The following is a 26535-nucleotide window of genomic DNA, read 5'->3' as shown; positions in this document are numbered from 1 at the left end:
CCGGACCAGATTCGAGACCTCTTTTAGGAGACCACTGTGTCAACTTATTACTGCATTTACGCATTACTACTTCATCTTCTGATCATATTCTTCATTGTTCTCGCTGGCCCCTTTCCATCTTCCTCGGTGCAGAGTAGTAGGCGAGGGCATGCAACACATACCGTCATTTCTCTCATAAACTCTACCTCAATCCCTCGCTCTTTGTTTTGCGAAGGATTTCAGACTCGAGAATGAAAAATGTATGCGCGAAAGTACTGATAGCGCGACGGTGTCTTTCGGGGTTGGGCGTGCCAGGTGATGCACTGCGCCAAGAAACGTCCAATTGCAGAGTCCTTGGGAACTTTGAAGAGAACCTGTTGCGTGTATTACGTCCATAAGGTGCTGTTGCTGATCCGTATTATAAGACGAATGTTGAAATAGCGATAAACATGTACACGTTCACGCGATGAATGGTGTAGTAAAGTTCGAAGAATATTTATTGAAGGCGGAAGTGAAAGTTAATTTCATGAAATGGCTGCGAAGCTAATATATGGGATTTTACGTGCTAAAACCGCGATAGTATTATGAGGCGTGCCGTAGTGTATAGGGCTCCGAAAACTTCGACAACCTGGGGTTTTTAACGTGCGCCTAAATTTACGTGCACGGATCTCTAGTATTCCGCCTCTATCGAAATGCCACCGCCGCGACCGGTTTCGAACTTGCGACCTTCGAGTAAGCAGCCGAGGACCGTAATCACTCTACCACCATGGCGGCTCAAGGAATACAAAGTTATAGGTAGTAAACATTCGGTTAAGTGAGTGTGAGAGATGAAGAGGATGTGAAGATTGAAAGATAGAAAGGGAAAATTTGCGAAGGTGCTCATGCAGCGTAAGTAAATCTAATTTGAGCGTATCCAAGCGTCATATGGACGAACAGCTTGTACCTGACAATATTCCGCGCGACAAACATCTTTTCTCTGACAAACATTACATACTACAATAAAAGTGTGCAAATAGCATTGAGCAGGAAGTTGCGCATTTTGGGGCATTTCAGAAAAACGTCAGAAACAGTCTAATCACAATTACAACTTGAGCAGACAACATGAAACAGCTCGGAAATATGTTTCTACGTTTTTGACATGAGCCGAGGCACGCGCAATCCTGTTATCAATGAACCACAGGCAGGAATCTCCATTTGAATGTCATTTAAGTGCGTGCTTCAATCCGCTCGCTGTTTTCACGTTGTTTCAATACAGGCGCGGCTCCCCGCTCCTGACCTTTCAAATATACGAAGATGAAACGACGAAGAAGCGTTTCGTACGACCATGTCACGCAAGGGAGCGCATGCCTGGCGGCCGAGGTCGCGTGCCGTAGGCTCTCGTGTTAGTGTTTCTTAACGACATGGGCGGACAAAGAGGGATTTGCCGCCCCAGCGTTTAGCCCTTGGTACGGCCCATATATCTTTTTTTTTTCTTCGCTTGTCTGTCTATATGTGCGCGCGCAGCGATACTTACGTTTGTGTTACGGGTCCGGACTTATTCTCCCACAAATGACTACCCTCGCCGCTTAAGCACTCGCTTCTAGCCACCTTCTTATTTTTTCTTTCCCTGTCTCGGGGACACCACAGGCAAGAGGTACGCGTATATACATAGCGTACATAGGCGTAACGCAAACAGCTTTCCAGGGGATAGAAGTAAAATATGCATGAAACAGAACACAGACAGTGGGAAATGCTTTTAGCACTGACCGAAGGACACAGGAGGTCAAATTTGAAACCACGTGTTATATACCGTGCCTGCCTTATCTGGCAGTAAAATCAGATTAGCGAAACGGACGAAAATAGAACGAGAAATGGAGTAGTGGTGCTTGAGTTAGACGTTTGAAACAGTACGTGCCAGTATGTTTAAAAAAAGAAGAGCAGGTAAAAAGAACTCGCGATGCGGGGGCACACAAGCTCAATAGGTTGGAGGGCCTGGTAACGTTTATTCGAACACTTGTACAGTCCTGAACAAAGCATGTTCCCGAAAGAATTTCTGTGAGACTAGGCAAAATGAGTTATAGAAACTTACATACGCTTATTCTAGGATATTTGCTTCTGAATACAGCCTGAAGTACGTGTACTGTGGATCCTACTATACTCGTTTACAATCTAAGAAAACATGTGAACTCCGCTCACAGCCATCACTGTCCCTCCAGCAGAAAATTTGCATAAATGCCCCTTTCAATAGCGCTTACTTATTTTTATGAGGTCAAGTACTTCACGAGTGTTTCAGATAGTTCACTTTCTCATACAGACACACGATTGTGTCGCCAGTTTTAGGTCGGAAACTTGAACATCCTGGTAAATTTCGTCCCGTATTCTGACGTCGCTACTCAGACAACCGTAATGTTTTAGGTCCGGGGTCGGAAACTCACCTCAGCTAGCGGGCCGCAGTCACAAACTTTAGTTCCGCAAGGGCCGGGGCATTGAACAAGGTTAAAGCGCGGAGAGGGGGGGGGGGGGGGGGGGGGGGGGGGCGGGGATTAACAAAATTTCGCCTAACGCTGCCATTGCAACGAACGCACTTCCCATATGTCATGTATCGATCTTTTCTGAAGGGAATATCGATACCGACCTCCAGAATTGCTCAAATCTGGACGCAAGCTCAGAACTATATAAAGATTTCGTTCCACGGTTATTTTTCAACACGGCGACCGCATCGGGTGCCTCAAGAAAAATTTGTGTATATATATATATATATATATATTATATATATATATATTATATATATATATATATATATATATATATATTATATATATATATATATATATATATATATATATATTATATATATATATATATATATATATATATATATATATATTATATATAGTATACATGAATAACGCGAACAAAAAAATGACGAAGCTTTCACTAAGTCGCGCAATGCTCGAAACAGCGAAGATAGACGATTCTGAAGACTAATCTGGTTGCTTCTAGGTCGTTTCTAGGCCTTAGCTAGGTGATGCAGGTTGTTCCTAGGCTGCTTCTAGGTCGTATCTGCGCTTTAGCTAGGTGATGCTAGGTTGTTTTTGGTTGCATGCTTCTCAGCACAGAGAGGTTCGAGTTAGACAACAGACAGTCACAGACACGACACGAATGTCCAAACTCCAGAGAAAGAAACTCGCGCTGAAACCAAGCTTTCGCACCTCCAATAGATCTACGGGCACGTCGTGGTACGCGTAAGGCTTCCATCGCTTCGGGGTCTTATCGCAGCCGGCGTTGCCTTTCCCGTTCCCTAGTATTCTCTCGTTGTACACACTGCTGACGCATATCCGTACAGATGCTTCAGCGAAGCTAGAACGTGCTGCCGCGGCGCTTATTACTGGGTTAATCCCGACTGTTAATTAAAGCTTTTCTCAATTACTGATTACGTCTGCCTAGAAATCTTAATTGGTATTTGCCACCCGTCTGCTGCCTTCTTCATTTTTAGTGGACCAGCGGTTAGTGGTGGGTTAGTGGTGGGATTTGCCCAATTTATGTGGCACATACACGCTCATGATAATGATAGTTTTGTACACATTTGTACACACCGAAGTTCTTACGGCCGGCTTAAAGAGTTTCGCTATTAAAAAACAAGACGATAGAACACATTCAATCTCGAAGCCTGAAACGAGTATGTTCCTGATGTGGTTTCTGTGAAGTGGCTGGACAGCTTGCAACATAATAGATATCTTGATTATTTCTGAAGCAAATGGAAATGAGGATAACAGAGCCTCTTCGCGAATAATCGTTTCATGTTGAGTTAAATGTGTAAACGAAATGCCGCTTCTTAAATTTTACAGCGAATACTGGTAATGACCATTGAGTATTGAGAATTAAACGTGCAGTGTATTCGCAATGTCCTAAAAATGTTTTTCTGATTTTCGAATGTTGGTCAAGACACAAGCCGAACCATTTTGTTCAAAAAGTAGCAGTTCCCTCGTGCGCAGTGCCACTTATTTTTTTGATAGCTTACCTCCTTCTAATAATTCGCAAAGCTACAGAAAGAAGAGAGACCAAAAATACGAAATCAGAGACGTGAGAACGCATGTCGGATGTTCTCATATATGAATCCTCCATGATATGTTGCGGAATTCGAAACGATAGAGCAGTTTCAGCGGATCACTAAGGTTACACTAAAGACACGGACAGATGAAACGTGAACAAGAAATCACAATGTTAAACAGCTTGCCTAAGCGATCACTGGATAGTACAATTTCGCGTCGTTAAGTATCCAGTTGGAAAACATTATACAAGCCCGACGCAATGTGCGCGTGCATAAATTACACCGACGTTAAGGGTACCGTCGAAAACAAAAACCAAAGAACGCATCTTAGTTATGCATAACTTATCATTATAATTGACCGTGACAGTACATTAACCAGAAAAATCTGTATGGAGAGAAAGCATGCCTCGATACGGTGGTGACGCTCGCATAACCTGTTTGCCTCGATAGCCCTTACGCAAGAAAAAAAAAAGGCCGAGAGATGAGAGACCTTTTCTGCGTGGTTTATTCAATGCATGACTGCGTACAGTAGTGGAGTGCGCAGCTTCGACGTCAGCGGAGGCGGCAGCAGCAGCGGGTTCACTATAAGGCAGCTCGAGGAAAAAATATTGCCTTTCAGGCGCCAAGAGAACCGGAAGGAAGTGCCTCGCCATAAGTCGCTCGGCCTGTGTGCGCGTTAACGCCGCCAGGGGGCATGCACGGTCTTTCTACTCGCGGCCTTTGACTCCTTCGTCTTTCTTTATGCTAATTTCTTTTTTCTTGGACACGCCTTCTTTCTGTCAGAAGCGATCTTCGCCATAGCGTCTGCCTTATAACTCTCGCCTTCACGCTCTGTTTATTTTTCATAAAGAAGAACAAAAACGCGTGTTTCCTAGCTTTTTTTCTTCTTTTCTTACATTCTTATCACTCATTGCGCAACATCTACGCATGTCTTTCCTCCGCCCATCCTTCTCAATCAAGATCTTCCCGCGTGTTTTGCTTTTTTTCAGTCTATCGTCGTGTTTCCTAAACCTCACCATAAACTGGGCATTCAACGAGCGCTTTAGGACTCGTAATTTTTTGTCTTGAATTCCGGAAGAAAACGACCGACGGGTGAGAGAGCAGCCAGACTCGACATATTCCTTCTACTTCAGTCAATTTGTCTTTTTCCTTTTTTATTTTGTCAGCGTTCGCTTGAAGTGCCTCTGATGGGAAGTGTATCAAAGCGAGTGAAACTGAGCGAGGGCCGGAGCTTTCAGCGAATAAAACCGAAGCACACACAGACGCAAAATATCAGAGGTGCAAGAAATGTGAGAGGAAAAAAAAACGTAAACGCGTGTAAATATAAACGAGTATATGTATAGTTTAGACTGAAAGAAATAAACATCTCCTCCCTTCCCCCTGCCCCCTCCCGCCTCTCCCAGCCTCGTCTTTCCTTGCCTTTTCGAGAGACAGTGTCGCGCAGGGCGCGACAAAAAACACGCGCGCGTAACACGTATACGGAACCAGCGAAAAATGACAAAAAAGAATAACGCAAGAAGCACGAGCGACTCGGAAAGCTACGCCGATCTGACAAATGGGCCGTAACGTTGACGAGACGGAAGGAAGGAGGGAACGGCGTTGTCGTATATGCCTTCGAACGGACAGGGGCGAACGCATTTTTACTTCTCACACCCACTCAACCTTCTGGGACCCTTTCTCGCGACCTCCGCAATCCTTATTCTCCCCAATATTTCTTTTTATTTCCTTCTTCTTGCCACTGCAGTAAGCGCGGGCAACAATCTTGCACGCATGCACGCGTCCGTGACAACCGCTTCTGCTTCGCTCGCCCTCTCGTTTTCATCTCTCTATTGTAATGCGTTGCTTTGTGCCGTCATCACCGCCTTCAGCACCAGCGGTCTGTCTCGCCTCTCTCTCTCTCTCTCTCTCTCCACCTCCTCATACCCGCCTCCCACTGTTTCACTCGACGGCATAGATCCGTCTCTCTGTTTGTGCCTCATATTTCTCCTAACCCCTCTCTAAGGTGAAGTAGAGAAAACTAAGTCAAGAGCCTAAAACAAGCCAGGCATCGCGAGGGCACGAAGTTCACCTCTCTGCCCCGTTTCTATTTTTTGCTGGAACTTAACGCTTCGCCCGAGAGGCTGCGCCACTAAAGGACGAAGCGATTGGTCATCTTCGCTTTTATGGCAGGGCCTCCACCCTCACGCCTTTTAACTTGTGTTTCTACGCACGCGTTCCTCCACCCGCTTTTCTTCCGTGCACGCTTGAAGTGTTTTCGCGCGCGGGGCTCACAAAAGCGGTGGCAGAGGCGACGTCGTAAACTCGAAGTAACTCGGAATGGCTTTTTGACTCGCCGCACAGATCACGGCACCCGATGCTCATTGACTCGGGCCGTTTATTGCCCTCATGACGGCATTCGTTCGCCCCTATACCCCGGCTTCGGCGAAAAAAAAGTGTGCGTTAGCCTTGGCGTGTAATCAGCGACGACGTGCCGGCCTATATACGGATCAAAGAAAACAAAACGCCACGTCGACTTTCTTCGGTATCGTTGGGACGTCTCCGAAAGCCTAGGTTTAAACAGTGTACGAAAAAAAACCAAAAAAAAACAGGTCGTTAACTGCCATGTCACAAGACTGAGCGCTCAACTTAAGAGTGTCTCACTAAACACGGGTCATGGCAGTCTCCTTATTCGGTACATGTAACTGCTCCAACTTAGTCCCATCAAATCGGGGCACGTTAAGTCAACAGGTGAGCCAAATAAGATTTTTTTTTTTTGCGGCTGTCGTTACGCTCCCTTTCTTTGCTCCACGTTCTTTTTATAGGCACATGAAAAATCATACCTGAGTTCTTTCCCCAAATTACTCGGGAGTTATTTTTATGTGTGTTAGCATTCCAGCGCTAGCATTCATTCTTCTGTAGATATCTCTTTTAAGAGTTTAATGCCGGTGACGTGAGGAATATATTTCCTGTTTTGGTCACTTTGCTACTTCCCCTTGCCTAGGAATGTGAGATGCGACGGAAATTAAAGGCAGGGTGGTTACAAAATATCGCTTAAAGATATCATTGAACCAAGCACAAACACTGCCTATGCATTTCATGCAACGGAAGCACTTTTGAACTTGATTGTTCACACTGGTGTCAGTGAAACACTTTGGTTTCCTTAGTCTTTCAGTATGTTTTATTCTTTGTGTTTGTTTAAAAATTTCATTTTTTTTGTTCGTGCCGAAACCACGATACGATTAGTAGGCGTCCTGTCGTAGGGGGACCACGTACCAATTTTGACCATCTGGGTTTCTTTAACATCCACCGAAATTTAAGAAAACGTGTGTTCTTGCATTTCGCCCCCGTCAAAATGAAGCTGCCGCGGAAGGGAATTAAATCCGCTACATTAATTTTAGCAGTGTGACACCTTAGCCGCTAAGCCAGCACTGCGTATTATATTTACCTATACAGTTAAAACTCGATCGAACGAAACCCGATTTTACGAATTTCCCGATCTAACGAAGAAATTTCCATTCCCCGGCAGGTACCCACAGGGTTCAATGTTGTCGTGAACTCGAATTAACGAAGGTTTCATGGAAGTGAACTCGATTTACCAAAGTTTTTCCTGGTAATGAATGAGAAAAAATTAAGTGATTTCATTTCCATTTTCACAGAGATGGCTTTTCTTCGGACGTGAGCACTAGCGCTATCGCGTTAAAACATCTAGCCACCCTAGTCACGACACTAGTTTTGTTTTGACGATTCTGCACGCCGCAGCCAGAAGTGCTTTTACATATCGCATGGCGCTGGGCAGTGGTGGTTTGTTGTCGCTGCAAATACTCCCACAGAAACGCAGTGGTGTGTTTGGTTATTTAATGGTTTATGCGACAGGTGGCACTGGTCGTCTCCTTGGAACTTTCTTGCTCTGCTTGCTGGCACATTTACTGCATTCGTTCTCCCTGTCTTTGAATACTGGCAGCTTGTCGTAGCTTCACGTGACCGCCTATCTCGCCTGTATCGCCCGGACATGAGAGGAGTTCGTGCTCGGACTGCCCTCGGGGACTTTTCAGACGCGTAGGCGTGTATTAGTAGCGAATAAAATGCTGTGGTATCTTTCAGGCGACGCCACGTTACAAATATAGATTTCGAAGGACCGAAAAATTTCTTCCTCGATTTTACGAACTTCCCGATTAGTGTCCACATCACTTCGTTAAACTGAGTTTCAACTCTATAATGAATTTGCCACCTACTATGCACATCACAACTTCATTCTTCACACAGCCATCTCGGGCAGGATGCTAGACGATGAAGGCAAACCTCTCCAGTACTCATTAAAAAAACCGATCTACCTTGCGCTTGCTGTCCCTTGTGTAGAGCCAGGAGGCTGAACACGCAGTGCGCCTATGATCAAATCACAGAAAAAGAAAACGACTTTGACGCTATCATGGTGTAGGTCCTTTAAATTATGCAAGGGCCTACGAGAGTAAAAAAAAATGGCGATATAATCAACAGTGAAATTATGGGTATTATATGAACTCTTGACTCAACTTTGTTCTTCTGGCTTGAAATTACTTTGTTACATTGAAAGTTAACCACATTTAGTGGTGTACAGTGTCCCAAACGCAAGAACACGAGGTTGATACGTGTGTGCACTGACGATAATTGTCTTATTCGATTATTAAATCTAGATTCTTGGAAATATTAGTGCAAAAGGTAGTTATTAACGCCAAAATGCCTGTGAATTTACAAGCGCGATAATTATATAAGTGCATATACAGACCTTTATTATCGTCTTACTTGAACAATTACGGCGTCAGTTCTCTAGCTCTTCTATGAAACTGCGTACCATAATGGAATAAGACAGGTCCGTCATTCGTGAGGCTTTATCGACCTATTGCTAATGTTAAACACTCATACCCCACACAGGAGTCATGATGCTGCTCACAATGGTTGGAGTTTCGTCATAAATAATTATATTCATCAGTACAATGTCATTTGCTTTTGAAATCACTGCCGATCTATTTATTTAAGGAACACATTCGCGATGTCCCAAAGCTTAGGACAACAGTCTTATTTAAGGCAATGACGAGGGCACAAAACATGTCAATACGATACAAACGCTCTTGCGTGCGCTTATCACGTCTTCGGGTCGTTTTATAGAGGCAGCAACTGCTTCCAACGATCGTTGTAACGCGGACTGCGACAAAGCAGTGCTTGTGACCACATACATTATTACGATGCATATTGCATTATTATTATTCGGTCAGCAGCAGATGAGCGGGCATTGTTTATTGTCTTTTTCTCCCTTCTGCGCACGGCGTGTGCTTCCGGTCGCGGATTCACGCAAACAATCAGCTAGAACGATTACTGGGATCATTAACATTATCTTCTCTCAATAGCCCTTTTGCAAGGCACTACATTAGTAGTGGGGGAATCGTCATTGACAAACGATGGACACATAAACTAATTCGGTTGCGCATATCTTCCAGAACCAATTGTTCCACTAGTGCCTGTATATCGTTAAACCTTGGTCAAGCGAAGCTGTTTTGTGCTGCAGATTTCGGTGGCCGTGGCATTGAACGTGACACACCCGGTGCCGGCGAGTGCACAGAGATGACGACCTCGAAGATGCGCCCGTCACGCGCGTTTTTTATATCCGCCGTTTTCCAACAATTGATGCTCTCCCGACCGTGGGCTTGCCGACAATCAGCGGTTTCTGATATGGCAATTTGATCTGTTATCGAGATCACTTGTCATTTAACGTTCCTGCGTTTCATTCTTTGCCTGGATAGGAACGCATGACCGTCGTCGTTGCCTGTAGGCAACCGAAGTGTTTCGCTGCTAAGCACGTGGATGAAGGTCCGATTCCCGGCAGGGAGGAAGGAAAAATTTAGGGAGGGCCACTGCGCAAAGCGAAAAAAAAGAATCGGCAGATCCCACGCGTTGTGGGAATCAGTGTCATGCGAAGCAGTCAGCGAGTACTTCTATGCTGCGTCTTATGGCTTTGAGCCAAGCATTACGAGGTGTATCGACGTATTTTTGTAAGCGTTTTAACTGTGTGCGCATTGTGGGCTTACCAGGCACGTCGACAACACTGGCGTTTAAAGGGTGACTTACTGTGCGACTTAACGTCAGCCCTTACGTTATAGTACATACTTCAGTATTATCGAAACTAAGTGCACTTTACGGTGCAATCATGTGAATATCATCGTTATTTTCGTTAATGTGTTCCTCCTGTGTCGAGCAATACTTCAATGTAGCTTGCCGAATAATAGGAATACAAATGTAATGTTTATTAGACTGCTATAAAAGTGGAGCCAACACTGGAACCACGGACGTTAATCTGATATGACGCATGTGTCGTAGGAGTACATATGTAGTGTTTATTGCTTTGTTGTAAACTTAGATAGCCACCACCACAACCACAGTTGACGTTGCACCGACATTACGCCTGCATAGGTTGTTTTCGCAAACCAGCTTATAGACCTCGCGTGGCTCTGTGGTAGAATACCAGATAGCCATGCAGAATGCTTGGGTTGGATTCCTGCTGGGATCCTAATTTTCATTATCTTGATTCATTGGGTCAACGCTGCCGATGCCGCTTTTTCTTAACTATCTCGCATTTAAATTACCAATGCCTGTTCTCGCCGCTCCTGGGTAGATAAACTGTCAATCACCTATGGCGCATACCCGTACACCGCGGCCTGTGCTAAACGGGTATGTGCCTCAGGTGTCTGGAGGAAAGGGTTTGACGACGTACGCGACAGGATTTTCACGTTATTTATGTCATGACCCCACAGTCATATGAGTCAAATCCTCTTACCCTCCCATGCCAATCTTCGTCTACACTAAGTTAAGGAGGCGATCATGAGAGCACCCAGACGTAGGCGTAGATAGATACGTAGATAGAAAGGCTCAAAGTGCCAAAGGTTCGCTAAGAAATGCTTCGCTTTTAAAAAGAAAGAAAGGAAGAAATAAAAGTAGGAGGTCAGGCACGCAAACGCCAAGCTCCGCTTGCCCCGGAGCTCCTGGAATTTTTCTTCCCTTTCGTACTCCATGAGGCGCCTTAAGTAAACAGTGATCGTAGGGAGGGGGGTAATAAACAACGCAACTTTACTAGACATATTTTCGTGTATACTACATAGGCCATGCTGGCACTGTAGACAAAGCAGGCAACCACGATAAGTTTATATAAAAAAGTCAACAAGAAGTGTCTTAGAGGCCTAAGGACTTTTGCGTTGCGTGCTGCAAAACATGACGCGGAACCCGGGAACGCGCACGTTATCAGTTGTATACGTATTTCCGCGACACCAATGTGCGTCGACAGAATAAGAGCGTGAGCGTTTTAGTGCGTGCACATTAAAAGCGAAATGGAAACTACTTACTGACTCACGCGACTCAAGGTATAGACAAATCTCTGCCTGAAGTATAGATATCAGCGAATGCGTTAAGTACGTCGCTCGTCTTTTTTTTTCTCTTCCACCCATGACGAGGTCCAAGATGAGGCTGAAAAGATGAGTTAGCGGTGATAATACCCATGGTCACAACCGCTGTCGTCAGTGTAAACGAAGAGCAAACACAGCAGACCTAGTTTCTAACTTCTAACTACCACCCATGCTGCTCGCGGGGCGCATTCGTCACGTACTGTTTGTTTATTCTTGATATGTCCCGCGTTATGGGGTATTTTGATTTTCCCACACACCTCTCATCGCTCACAAAATGTTTAGCGAGAAGTTGAACGAAAACTGAGTGCACGAAAAGAGAGAGCGAAAGAAAGAAAAAGAGGAGCCCTTAACGAAAGAGGTTTTCAACGTACTCGTGGTAGTCTGCTGTTCCACGTGCCTATAGTTACAGTAATTGCAACTGAACACGGCATCCTACAGCGGTTGAACTTCTCCGTTCCCTTACTGCTTTCCTTTTTCTTTTTTTTTATGGATGATTGAACTGTCGCAGCTTAGTTTTTACCACGAGGCAGCATCGATCTTGTGAGGCACTTCACGAACGTTCGCCCTTTTCTAGTTTCATCTGTAAACGATAGAATATTTTACCGTGTTTGGAGAATGACTGTGTCACTGTATAAGCGTAACTAACGCTCACCAATTCATAAAGTTTATCAAAAAAATCAAAAGTATAGTGAAAAACGCATTCCCGCGTCCCTAATAAGCGACATGCAAGGCGCGGTAATTTATTCAATATTAACGGCTGGTTAGGACTTTCGGGAACATAACGTGCTAATCTGCATTCCATTATAGACGCTTGCTTCTTTGTCTTCCCTGTTGCTGGTTCATTAATGTGCCTATTCATTCGAGAGGCTGCTGGCTAGTTCAAACGATCGTTACTGCATTTACGAAGAGCAGAACATTGTATATACAAAACAGAACTCTTTAGGTAATCTCTTGTGACATACTTCCTTACGTAAAGCGCATGGAAATACGTATGGTCTCCCATTTTGCAGTCATCTGCTGGCATTCGTGCTTGCTCGCAGCCATATTAGTAGGATACGTAGGTGTTGAAATATGACGAAACGCAACCTCAAAGCCAGTTATATATAAAATGTTTTCATATTATTTGGCGTCGACGATTCGCCACAAGGAATAATGTAGAAAAGAGGTTACATAAAAGCGGACAGGTTCGTTTTGTAGTAGATGCGTTGAAAGTGATTGTGAAGTTAACCTTGCCGCCGTGGCTAGGATTGTAGTCGTACACGGTTTGTGAAGGGGTCCTTTTAGACCACGTCGGTATGTAGTCTACCCAAAGAAACAAACAAGAACGAGGAATAAAAATAATTTAAGTTCGAGATAACTTTTATAGTTTACCGCTTTAAGGTGCTGAATACCTGTCAAAGTAGTTCTGCAGTTCGGCAAGAGTTACGCTGACGATGAAAAAAAGCTATGATAAAACCGTCACAGACACAAAGCTGTAATAGCTCGCAAGTGCTGTGATCGGTGTGAAAGAATATATAAAAGAAAAAGAGGCGTTGTTACCGCATGCATCCCATGTAGCTGTTAGTCTGGCAACAATATTTACGGTTTTAGGATAGGCTACGCAAAGCTTCGCGCTAGCGTTTGTCACCACTGCGCATGCCTCATGCGCTATCCTCTTGGGTACCCACGTCCAGTGACGAAAATAACGTACGTACCAAACTAACGCTATCTTTGCATACTTGCAAAAACGACGGGGAACACACAGAAGAAGAAGGACCCACGACGAGTGATGTCTAACAAGTAAAATGTATTAAACAAGGGTGAACACGCGAAAAGCAACTCCATGCATGCGCACCTATGATTCTAGATCACGTGGAAAAAAAAATTGCTAAGCATGCGCACCTCGAAATCTAGCAAACAAACGGAATGTTCAGATACACAGACATCCCGTATCATTTTGATAAAGAAGGCTTCCGCGAGTTCCCGAGCCCTTTTATGCTGTTGATTCAAGATAATGACAGTGTTATCGAAAAAAGGATTACAGCCACAACACCTGCGATGAGCTGATAGATGCGAGGTCGGCGCTCCTTTTATATTGTTTCATAAATTTCATTTGTTAGACAGAGCTCGTGCTCTCTCCTCCTTCTTCTGTGTGTTCTGCCGTCGTTTTCGCGCTGTTTTTTCAGGTATGCATCGATTCCAACTCGTTCACCTTTCTACCTTATCGCTATCTATGCGCACCCTATTCTAAAACTGCCTATTCTTTCGCGTGGTTGTGTTCGTATCCCGAATGATTAGTTTCGATTAGGACATACAACAACCTTTCCTCCAATTCGAAGCTTCGAAATACGCCGTGTCCGGATAAAACTCAAGTGACGCTATTAAGCTAGAAAAACAACGTACACGAACTCAACAATGCTTTTAAGAATGCTTTAGATAATTCTGTGTTATACAAGTTGCAGAACTCTGAAGTCCTGTCGTAGTTCTCCACTCGTTGATGACAGCTGTACCGTAATATAGGGCAGTTGAATGTGTTTCCTTGCCAAGGTCGGAGAAAAGAAACAGGTCTCAGTGCTGGTCCTGGCTGCTTCAACACAAATACCTCGTCGTACCCTAATTTGCGATGGAATTGCCGACAGCGCGTCAGTAGACGCAGCGCTTACGAAACCAGTGTTCAGAGATCCGCCGCACCACAAGCATTTCTGCCGGTGGTGGCGCCACGCAACATCCCTCGATTCGGTACGTGGCCTTGGCTCTATACACATTTAGTTAACAGCTTATAGGAGCCACCGACCAGCGGGTTAGTCCTAGCCTAACTCAAGGACTCCCTAATCGACAGCTTTATGACGCATCAGAACGCCATCAGGCACATAATGTGACAGAAACCCATAAGCCGCACTATGAGTCAGCGTGGCAACAATTAATATTCATCCAAGCACGGACGGCAGTGCGTGCGTATACCAGCGTTGCGGAATCGTGCTCCACCTCGCTAATTTGAGTTAGGGCGTACCTGGGCGCCACGTTTCGGCGAAATGCCGCTGTGAAAGAGAGAATGGCCCGTCATTGGTCTTTATTGTCACTTCTTTGTGGTATGGCTGCTTTTCTTTTCTCTTAGCGCTAGTTTTATTTCTCGACTCGCCATTATAGAAGGCCGCACGGGCAGCGACAAACGAGCAGTGTAAACTTTCACGTCGGCCGTGCCTCTACGAGCTGTTCAAAGATGGATGGCAGCGACGGCCGCAGTGGGCGCGGTCAATACGCGCTGTCTGTCAGGCCGTAGCCTTCGACAATGGGCACGGTCGGTAAGCCTGCCTACAGCGAGCGGACGGTCGGCGCGCGCTATGCTGACGCTGCGCCTTTCGCGCTATAGGTCCGGAGTGCGGAAGTGGAAATGTTTTCACGAAACTCTGCGGTGGTCAAATGCGTCTCCCGCTTACGGCCGCCAGCGAGCGGGTACCTTGTCCGCGAGTTTCTGCAAGCATTGTGCCCACGAGGAAGGATCAGAAGCGTTCAGCACAAAAAACGTGTCGACTAACATTCACTGATTGCAGTATGTACTACTACACTTATCAGAGTGGTAACGCGTAGGACAGCAGTTCCCGTGGTGCGTTGGCGGATTCACCAACAAATAATCTAATTAGAGCTTCTTAAAAGAAACATTTCTTAGCCTCACTCTCGATCCTTGCTGTCCGTTTCTTCTAACCGCTTTCGACTCACATGTTCATACTGACTTCGGCTAGTTTCTTACACGCTTTGCGAAGAGGTGGTGCGATATCTGTTTACATTTCGTTCACGTGATTTATTACGCATGGGCACAGTAGAAAGGAAATTAAATGTCAGTAATATGGACGTGTGGGGACTTGTATCGGATGCAAGAGCAATTTCTTAATGGAAATAACTGGCAAAATGTACTCTCAAATGCTACCATACCAGAGATCGGCAACGAACGCCATCACACGTATATAGAAGGCACCGCAGAAAATTTTTTCTCTCAGTGTTTATAGGCGCCTCCTTTGTTCATGCCTTGCAATGTCATTAATTATATTGTAAAGCTCACTTTTATATGTTGAAGTACATCAAACGCACATTATCTCGCATTCTTCATTGTTTTAAGACCATGAGAGTCTTACAACAGCGCATACATCTTGTTCTCTGTATGAGAAAAACCCTCCTCAGTGGAGCCCCTGAAGACCAGGAGTGGGCCCTCCAGCAGGCCTGGGCTATCACTGGGGTGCTCGGAAGGTGTTCCTTGAGTGTTCCTTGAGGGATGGACCCCTGGCAGCCTAACCCCGGGCACCAGCAGCAATAACCCTTGGACAAGTAAAGTTTATTTCAATCCAATTAAAAAAATGATAGCGTCCGTAAAGGTTGGAACGTTGCAAGAACAAATTGCGACCTTGAGCGACTGAGGTGGTCTTCTGCGAAACCGCAGCTGCTGGTGCGAAGCATTTCTTAGCTAACCCAAGGAACTTTGGGCGTTTCTATCTATCTATCTATCTATCTATCTATCTATCTATCTATCTATCTATCTATCTATCTATCTATCTATCTATCTATCTATCTATCTATCTATCTATCTATCTATCTATCTATCTATCTATCTATCTATCTATCTATCTATCTATCTATCTATCTATCTATCTATCTATCTATCTATCTATCTATCTATCTATCTATCTATCTATCTATCTATCTATCTATCTATCTATCTATCTATCTATCTATCTATCTATCTATCTATCTATCTATCTATCTATCTATCTATCTATCTATCTATCTATCTATCTATCTATCTATCTATCTATCTATCTATCTATCTATCTATCTATCTATCTATCTATCTATCAAAAATGGAATGGGAGGGTAAGAGGGTTTGACGAACATGACTATCTGGTCATGACATGAATGACGTGAAAATCCTGTCGCGTACGTCGTCAAACTCTTTCTTCCGCTCACGTGTGGCACATACCCGTATACCACGGGCCGCGGTGTACGGGTATGCGCCACAGGTGATTGACAGTTCATATCTACCCAGGAACGACGAGAACAGACATCGGTAAGTTAAATTAGAGCGTTAAGAAAAACGGAAATCGGCAGGGTTGACCCGACGAATGCAAACAATAAAAATTAAGATCCCAGCAGGAATCGAATTCAAGCATTTCACGCAACCCAAGCATTCCGCGTGGAAGTCGGATATTCTACTACAGTGTCACGCTCTAGAACTCTAAAAACTGCTTTGGAAAAACACCCTCTGCCGGCGTAATGTCGGTGCAATGTCAATTGTGGTTGTGGTGCTCGAGATCAAATTTTAAAACAAAGCGATAAACACTACATCTGTACTACTACAATACAGCCGTCACGTCAGGCTAACGTCTGCGGTTCCAATGTTGGCTCCGCTTTTATAGCAGTCTAATAAATATTACATTTGCATTCCTATGATTCAGCAAGCTATATTCAAGCGCTGCTCGACCCCGGAGTAATACGCTAACGAAAGTTACGTATGATATTCACATCACCGCGCCGTAAAGTGCACTCCGTTGGGCTAATACTGACGCCTGCGTCCTAACGTGAGTGCTAACGTTACGTCAGACTATATGTCCCCTTTAAACGCCGGTGTAGTCGACGTGCCTGCTAAGCCCGTGATGTGTACACAACGACTACATTTACAAAAACACGCCGATCTACCTCTTAACGTTTGGCTCAACGTCAAAAAATGCAGCATAGACTATTACTGGGTGACTGCTTCGCATGAAGCCGATTCCCACAAGGCGTGGGATCTGCCAGTTTTTTTATTTTCATACACGTTGAGCGAAAACACAGTAGCAGTGAGCTGGTTCGGGACGCTTTAACGTACGATCGTCACCGGCCGCTAGTGGATACCGAATCGCAACGTAATGATTCCCAGGATTGCGTGCACACTCTGTCTTTGGCTTTATTGACTGTATTGACCACTTGCTGCGCAGCTGTCCATCTACCACCATCTCCCTCCCGACAAAACCTTTTTGTCGCCACCGAAACAATCCCTGCCGTGAGCACAATTAAAACTAACGATTAACCTTTGTGTGGAGGGAAAGCTTTAGAACACTGCATTGGCAGCTAACGAGCGCATGAGACTCAAAAGGCTATCGAGCGTATTTTGAGTATTAACGAGCCTTTACGAGAAATACGCGTCGTGCTTTTTATCTTTCCATATTCCATACGTTCAACAACGTTCATACGTTAAACACGTGGGCAGGCGTTTCTCGTGCCGCATTAAAAGCAAGGCGAACCATGTCATATATTTCGGTTTGTTTCAGTTTTCAAACAGCTAGTTGGACATAAATACGCTTTCAGAACAGTACATAGTATAGTAATTGATAGATGTCCACGAATAGATCCTGAACTTTATTGACACCTTATAAACCTTTATGCCTGAAGCCCAGCAATAAAACCTATCCTGTCTAAGTTCAGTATACAACGTTTAGAGGCTTACTCTTCGGATAACATTGGGACACACGGGTGACATTAAGACCCTTAACCGAAGTGCAGATCTTTCGTTTAAGCTCCCTGGCCTTTCACTGAACTTTTATCTCTCTCTCTTTCTTTTTCTTGGGGCCTTGGTTTCGTGTGCCTGCGATGTGTAATGCCACAGAAGCGTATACACCAATATTAACGGGTATTGGTATTGTCACGTTGTCGTGACGGTCTATACGCCGGTATATACTTCTTGATACGCACCAACCGACGGTGACAAAAGTGAACGCTTCATTACGCTGTAGTGATAGCTTAGTGGCAAGATGTGCTGCTGAACGCGAGGGCGCAGGTTCAATTCCCACTCACAGTGGCCGCATCTTGGCGGCAGCGAGGCGCAAAAACAACCGTGACCTTAAATTTAGGCTAGTGTTAACGAGCCCCAGGTGGTGAAAATTATTATGGAGTCTCCCACTATGGCCTGCCTTATAATCACATCGTGGTTTGACCCAAACTTTTTCACGTTTCACTGTGCGCGTGTGTTTAGGCAATCATAACGTAGTTCAGCGCAAAAAACAGGCAACAGACGAGTGAGAGGACAAGGACACTTGTCCTCTCACTCGTCCTTGTCCTTGTCCTCTCACTCGTCTGTTGCCTGTTTTTTGCGCTGAACTACGTTATGACTGACTCGTTCCAACTCGCCCAACAAGCAACGTTGCTAAGTTTAGGCAATGTATCAACTTCTTTCCTCCTCCTTATGTTTCCATATCTTTTTCCTTACCCCAGTGTGGGGTAGCCAACGGGACTCAGCCTGGTTAGCCTCCTTGCCTTTCCCTTATGAGTTCCTTCTTTTGAAAACACAGCACGCGACGCTAGCGATCGAACCGCACTTGTACATATTAAAACGGTCTAAATAATGCCGCAGCCGTCATTGCGTCATCAAAGCGGTGAATCGATGCGCGGCACCTGCTATGCGTAGGAAGATATGGAACCGTATCCACATAGAACTGTTTGTCGCTTACAGGCTGGTTGCGTCATAATATGGGGTTTGTTGCTAGCAAACAAGTATTGCGTGCATCCACGATCGAGAATAAGCAGCGTTGATTTCTAGGAAATGCGATGGTGCGCGAATTCTGCACGCGCATGACATTTACTCGAGAGCGGCATATGTGCTACCAAGCGTATACGTGAAGTAGGCTTTTGCATTGTGTAGTCGTGACGATTCGGACGTATAGGTTATGCTCTATTTGTCCACGTCGTGGTTTCAAGCAATAAAAAAAAAGCCTCCCGAGGCTAGCGCATTGTCGGAGTATGCCGCTTATGTTCCCTGTTAACGTTGCCCTTCACAGTGGAAAACTAAATAAGAAACGCTTTGCCCGAGTTGATGTTTGTTGCCGTAGTTTTGTTGCGCAAGCCTTGCATACATCGAAGTCGATGATGGTCTTGTCTGAAGCGCACCGCACGCTGTTTGCTTCGCACAAGGACTCGTGAAGGCACGTGGCGTGCGAGCTTCATTCAGTTTCATTTCACCGCAATTACCTATTCATTTATTGTTTCATTGATCGCTTTCGGCATCTCCTAGCGACAGGGGTACGGCTCAAGTATCATTCGCCACGTTGCGACACGTGCGCTAGGCTGTTGAGACTGTGTTTCGCATCTCTTAAATGTGCTCCCTCAGGCTATTAGCCGACTGAATGGAACAAATACCCCAATTCCTGCGCACTGATTTGTTGTCACCACGCAGCTTTAAATTCAAACATTAGAGACACGTAGTGGGGAACTTTGTGGTGAGGTAGGTAATATGGCAATATTTGACGTGTTTTAGATGTCTTGTAGACGAGATATCATGCATTTGCCGGAGCTCCACATTTAACCTCAAACCCCTTAATTCGCAGCTGAAAATCGGTAGCCACTGATTTACAACAATGGACGCGTCATTGCAGTATATTTCGACCCGCTAGTATTCTTTTCTTTTGCAGAGCTACGCTTCAACTTCTGTCTCCTAACATATATATTGAAAATTGTTACTTTGTTCTGTGGACAGCGGAGATTTTGTGCATGTGCTCTGTTTCTATCTCTAGCTCTTTCGTCTTATCTTTCAGTCTCTTAGCTTCCCCCCCCCCTCTCCCCTCTCCGCTGTTGTAGGTTAGCAAACGATGCAACCAGGATACTAATTTCAAGAGGGTCCGTCGGTAACTTCACGCAAACAGCGATTTTTTTTAGCGAGTTCATAAAAGTAGATAATTTGAATACATTATTCAACCTGAGAAAAACAAAGTGGCCTACGCGCCAGCGCGATACGTAAGTACAGCTATTTAGTCGACAGTTTACAACACACTGTTAAGAGCTTTCTTCGTGAGCCTTTGTTTGTTTGCCTTTACGCATATTCACCGACTCCTATCGCTACATACGTACAATGCTATATTTGAGCGAGTGTTCGCTTTACTATAGCTTATAGAACACGTAACACCTACTGTACAATTCAAAAAGATGTAGTTGTGGAATATAGTGTGCGAGTGAGTTCATTCAAATCGGTTTCTTTGGCTTGAATCTACAAACCATAGATTTTAGTATGGGTGACGGTAGCTACGTCGCGAAAGTATCCTCTGCAAGCGATGAAAGTGCCATTTTATCTTCATTCTTCAGAATCGCATTACTCAGATCAACACGAGATTACGCAGCCTAAGCTGACGCTCATGGGGTGCTTATCATCGCCTGAACTGAACTGTGCGCGCAGTAACAGCTGCACATTCCTCGAACGCTTCCTTATTTCTGATTGCCTTGTTAGGCCGCCAAATTACACAAAATCTTCATAACATCATTTTAATTTGGCCGCTTTACACCGAGCGGGGTCCGTCTGCCAGCTGAACAAACTCCCGGGTGCTCTGTGTCCACCAGACGTCGTCCGTATGTTATTATCTGTTATGAATTCCCGAGCTGGCGGCGTCTGCAGATATGCAGATGAGCTCGTTCGAATGCTTACGTCCCATTTCCACATTTGAATTGGAGAGTCTGGATCTTTTAAATGCCGGATATAAAAACGAAAGTTATCAAATTTCGAAGCCCTCGCAGAACACGTGGCGGTAAAGCTCGGTGAAAAGAGACAAAGCGGACTGAACGGAGAGATACTGCGACAGCGCGCTCGAGATTTGGAAAGTAAGAGGCAGTTCGCAATGCTCCGTAGTTAAGCGGGAACCTGTTATTTGGGCGTGGTGGTAATCCTCTCGAAACTGGAACGAAATGGGTTCGCGAGGTCCTCCAAGGTCCGCGCTTGTTTTCGAAGCGCGCAGGAAAAGACAAAGCCGTGAGGAGGGAGGGGGGGTGGGTGAGGGTTGATAATTGTGACGCTTAAACAGTTCACCCTGGCTCGCATTATCAGCCCCCATGCAATTTACTAACGAGTAATATTGCCTGAAATCGAAATAAACGCACTAGTGTAATCCCTCTAATTTGCATCAGACATGGGCGAAGTTTTAAGAGATGCGAGCAGTGGAGTTTTGCATTAGTCGAGTCGATGGATCACCGCTTGTGTCCAGGTGGAAAAGATAGGAAAACAGTAACTTATAGACAAAATATATTAAACGTCTCGTAAAAAGAAGGCATTTCATCCTTGATGCAGCATGTCGATTGGAGTTACTACCTATTTTTCGTTGTGTATCCTTTATCATAAAATACACATCCATCCAGAATCTCTAAGCGCGCAACGCAAGTGAGATATTCAAATATAAAACCATGGCGCTGTTCTCATAATACGTTCCTTCCTACTTCTTTACTTTGTTTGCTCGTGGCATTGACCAGACCTCTGCGAGCACGGCTCGCTACAGCGAGCACACGCGTTATCGTTCTTCTAAATAACGTAGTGAATTGCGAAAGCGATGGTCTCACAAGAAAAAGTTAGGCAAGCGTATACAATTCAGCAGGTAAGTTCATCTCATTCGTTGCAGCTATCATTTTTAGCCAGAAGCCGAACTGTGCGCGCTCCTCTCCTGTAAAATAAAGAAGAATAGTAAACTTTTCTCATCATAACTGGAGGGTTTTCCTGCCCAGTGTTTATTAACTGTTAATAGCGGTGATTTGAATATTTGACCTGAAAACGTTCAAGCAGAAGTTGCGATTAGTGAACATGACTATTTGAGTAAGTCGTAAAAACCGATTTTAGTTTATGCTCAAGCTGGCCATATCAATAAGATAGACCACCGGCCGATCGCAAAGAGGGCTTACCAAAGAAAACATTTATAAATACAGGTCGTGGCGTTTATGTTTTAACATGGAAGGTTTATCTTTAGTCGTATAACATCTTTCTTTTTGTTGTTTTGAAGCACGGGTTATTCCATTGTACAGTGAAATAAACTCGAGATTTATGCATTAGAGAATTAATATCTTGAAACTAGTTCGCTTTTTAAATTGTTAACAAGTATTAGCAGGAATGCTTTTGCAGAGTCTTATTCATTGTACGGTATGAATAAAAGAAGGTATACATACGTGACTGCTCAATATTATGATCTCTTAGAGTTAATCCGCATGCGGCACCAATTTTTCCGACACACCGATAGCTCGAGAAAAGGCTTGTGGTAGTTGCATACTCAATAAACAGCTCCGCCTCAACGTTTCCAATAATTGTGCGATGGATCGAAGGAGACCCGAAAAGGTAAAATCCACAATGTTTTGGTATCGAATGGAGAGAGAAACGCCGTTAATGAATCAGGCTCCTTGGTTACTGTATCGAACAGTGACTATTTTGAGCTAACGGTATATTACCATCGTCGTCTTGAGACTGCAAAGAAGATGATTTCTGAAGCCGAATTTGATGCGAAATGTAGGCAACAAGCCAAGAAGCGTGCAGGCAAGCTCGCTTATGTAACGAAGAGCCCCAAAGGGGGAAAAAACACAAAGCGCAAAATTTTGAGCTCCGGAGATCAGACAGAATTTGCTGAACTACCAAAGCTGATGAACTGGAAGAAAGTAAGGGACATTAGAAACTATGTCATCGAGAAGACTGAGGGAAGAGATAAAAAAGCGAAAATTGGTGCAGCATGAAACCACTGACAGATAAAACTAGGCATACGAAAGCGTAATCTATGCCCCGCGAACGATAAATATGGCAATGTATTTCACGATTTCGATGACACAGTAAAAGCAGCAGAATTCTTCACTGCCCTGTACAACGATATGATTAGGAGGGCTTCGCGAGATATCCCTTCCGAAAACAAAACGGCTTACGTTGTGTACTGAATTATCCACTGGGTACGGGGACCCGATCCTTAATCAGTCAATATTATGTGAGGCCAAGCCTGTCTAGTGATCGTGGAATTATGCGGAAACTGAGGGATCGCGTTACACGTAACCTGCTGGATTGAACGATTATCTTCGCGGTTGGCTTACCGCAGCAATAGTGGATAAATCCAGGCCGAGCAAACTGGCAGGCTCAAACGGTACTATGCTTTAGCCGGCAGATATGATACGAATAAAAACGAGGTATAAATGACAGAAATGCCGATTCGATAAATCTAAATAAGAGCTGGTTTGCGTTGGGCTTGTTATTTATGTGCGTTTTATGGTATTATAATCACTTTGGGAACATAGACGACGTGAAAGGTTGCATCTTTTCTTAGACGCCTTTTTTATTTTACGAGCAAGAAACACGAGCTTTTAAAGCCGAACGTGCAGAAAAATATGCAAATTTCTACAGCAAGTTACTCTCCATTGTGCTACAACGTAGTGCACTGATATAGGAAGGCGATTGCGACGAAGTGATTTCCGATTCATGAAAGTTATGGTGAACATTTAAGGCGATCTGTAATTACTAGATCTTCCGTACTCTAGTCATGGAAGACTTGTTTTCCAATGCGAAAATTATTTATATTCTTCGGTACGTGCTTATGGTTTCGTAAAAAAATCTTATTGCGTATGTTTCATTTGGTGATGTTCGCCATAGAAGCCGGTGAAACCTAGCTGTCGAGTAACTTAACATCGCCCGGGCGCCTAGTGCACCGCCAAACCAAGGAGGTCGGTGTTCTCGCGTAGACACCCGACTTACCGCCGTATGAAGAGATGACGCCGAAGAACACGAGCCAGCGCAAAAATGCTGTCACTGTTTTTGAGTCAGGATTCATGTTCACCGAAACCAGCACGGAACGAGCCGTCTGTGGCGACAAAAAGATCCGAAGGTTGTCTCACACTCAGCACAGCCACTACTCACTCACGAAGCCACGTGAACGGCACGTCAGAGCACCGACGAATGTCTCACGTGCGGGAAGCGAGGACGCAAGAAAGAAACAGCGCAGGGAAGCGTCAACACTGTCTTTAAGAAGGCGATACACTGGCGATGCAGTCGTCGTCAACTAATCCACAGCGCCGTTGTTTCAGTTTAGCCGGCGATAACTAAATAAATATAAATAAATAAATATCCCAAAAACAAGGAGGGCGAGGAAGCTCCGGCTACGTAGAACGTGCGAAGCGATGACAGGCGCACTGTTTTGTGACGATCGTGTCAGAAAAAGAGAGCGGTTTGTCGCGCGTGTGGAGGCGCGGTCGAGCACGCTTTCCTGGGGGAGCAGCGTTCGCACGCAATCAGTGCCTCGAGTAAGCTCAAACGGCGGCCGTCCGAACAACCATGCGCCGCGGGGGCTTTCAAAGCGACTGGCGGCGCGTTCGCTCGCGCTCCCTCGAACATCGCGGCACTCGGAGCGCGGGGGAGAGCGGGAGGGTGCTGGGGAGAGGAGGAGGAGGAGGAGACGCGCTTCCCTTTCCCCTCTTTCTCCCGCTTTCCTCACTTCCCAACCGGCCTTCCCTTTTCCCTCCTCTACCTCCTTCTCTCGTCCCTGCCTCCCTTCCGTGTCCATTTCTTCTTCCCCCTCGCGATTAGGAACCATCCTAGGAACCACCCCGAGGTGGCGCCGCGCGGCGGAGTCCCGCCGAAACTTTGGAAACTCTGGAGGGCTGTACGGGCTGAGTGCGATCGGGCCCGCCGGTCGGAACTTGGTCCTGGGTCCTCGCCAAACAGTGCGCCGATCGCTGCGCGGCCAGTGCAAATATTGGGTCCGATGTCCTCTCGTTTCTACAGCCATTATGCTCCCCTTTTCATGGTCACTGATACAAATGTCCGCGAAGGAATAGGAAGGAAAAGAAGAGGAAGACATAAGAACTTAGGAGAACGCCTTTAATTTCTTTCTGCTAGATGTTCATATGATAGTGTAATTTTCTTATAATAATAATAAGAAGAAATGTTAGGGTTGAATGTACCAAAACCACGATATATGATTATGAGGGACGCCGTAGTGGAGGGCTCCGGGAATTTCTACCACCTGGGGTTCTTTGACGTGCACCTAAATCTAAGCACACGGGCCTCAAGCATTTTCGCCTTCATCGATGTTGTTTTCTTACGTTACCTCGCCCAGTTCCTTTTAGTCCTGGAGGGCATTGCATAAGGGTTGGGGTTTTAGTTAGATTAACAATAAGCAGTTGAAATGGTTTTGATATTTAATGTGATCGACAAAATGGTCTTAAAAGTAGGTGATGATGCAATGGTGGCGATTTCCCATGGCAGGCCGCCCCAGTCTGTTGCTGCTCAAAAAAGAATGAGGCAGAAAAGGTAGAGAGAGAGAGAGATAATAAAACGAGAGAAAGGCAGGGAGAGAAGGTAGTTGTGCGCGATGATTGGTGGGTTACCTGCTATGGATGTCCAGTGCGGTAAGATATGCGTGCTGATGCTCTTATATAAGGTGAGTGATTGAGTGAAGAATGAAATTATTTACGATTAAGGACGATACTTTCAATGTAGCCAAGGAAAGAAACAGTAGTAGTCCGGATTTTGCTTGCAAAGATGGAATACTGACGTACGAAAAAGAAAATTGTATGAATCTAGTGACACGATTTTGGAGTGCGTCTAATGCATTGATTAAATGCGCCTGATGCGGCAGATGGCTATTTTAATTGGCATCTGCATTGGCATTTGTGTGCAAATGCAAATAATCACGCCATGGCTATATATATATATATATATATATATATATATATATATATTTGTTTCTGCGGGCCAGTGAGAGAAGCTGGCTGATTTAGCCTCTTCTTGTGGTATCTAACTCCGACTTAGGCTGTCAGACCACCCTAAGCGAATATACACTGCAGCGTAGAGGTCTTTATTTTATATTCTCTAACGACATCATAAAAAATGTTCGATTTTCTTTGCATTGTGCACGGCATGAAGGCATCACGCATATACCAAAAAAGAAAGCAAGAAGAAGGAAACATTGACGTTAGGTATACTTAAATGTTGGCATTAATTTAGAAACTATGTTAATTAAGCTGGGCTAACGTAACATGCGCTCATTTTTATAAGTTAAAGAATTTGCTTCGATTGATACTGCACTGTTTTCTCGTCAGCCACCACTGACCACCGGTCAGTCCGGGTGCTGAACTAGTTGAGGCACGGTTTCGAACACGAAAAAAGTACACAAATGAAAAGTTTTAAAATTTGATAGTTGTAGCCGCCCCACTTCCAGTACTGCTACGTCACCTGAAAGTGCAAACGGTAAAGGACGTTCTGAATTATATAAAGAAGCATTATACATCGGAGATATACTTCTTAGCAAGCTAAACCGCTAAACCTGTCATTCTCGACCACACAGGAATGAAACAACGTGAGCTGCTGAACCGTTGGGCCACTATTGAGCAGTATACTGCTGCCGTCAC

At 44.8% G+C, this 26535-nt stretch overlaps 1 protein-coding gene across 1 annotated transcript in view; it reads right to left on the bottom strand.

Moving 5' to 3' along the window:
* Positions 1 to 24419, bottom strand: part of LOC119387966 (uncharacterized) — a 225162-nt gene extending 200743 nt beyond the window's left edge. Inside the window, exon 1 of the mRNA XM_037655558.2 lies at positions 23882 to 24419. Within this exon, the coding sequence (XP_037511486.1) occupies positions 23882 to 23957 (76 nt within the window). The 5' untranslated portion in view covers positions 23958 to 24419. The remainder of the gene's footprint in view (positions 1 to 23881) is intronic.
* Between the last annotated feature and the right edge of the window lie 2116 nt (positions 24420 to 26535).

The sequence above is a fragment of the Rhipicephalus sanguineus genome, chromosome 3 (genome assembly GCF_013339695.2).
Source record: "Rhipicephalus sanguineus isolate Rsan-2018 chromosome 3, BIME_Rsan_1.4, whole genome shotgun sequence".
Lineage (NCBI taxonomy): Eukaryota > Metazoa > Arthropoda > Arachnida > Ixodida > Ixodidae > Rhipicephalus > Rhipicephalus sanguineus.
This window is presented reverse-complemented; position numbering and strand designations above follow the sequence as displayed.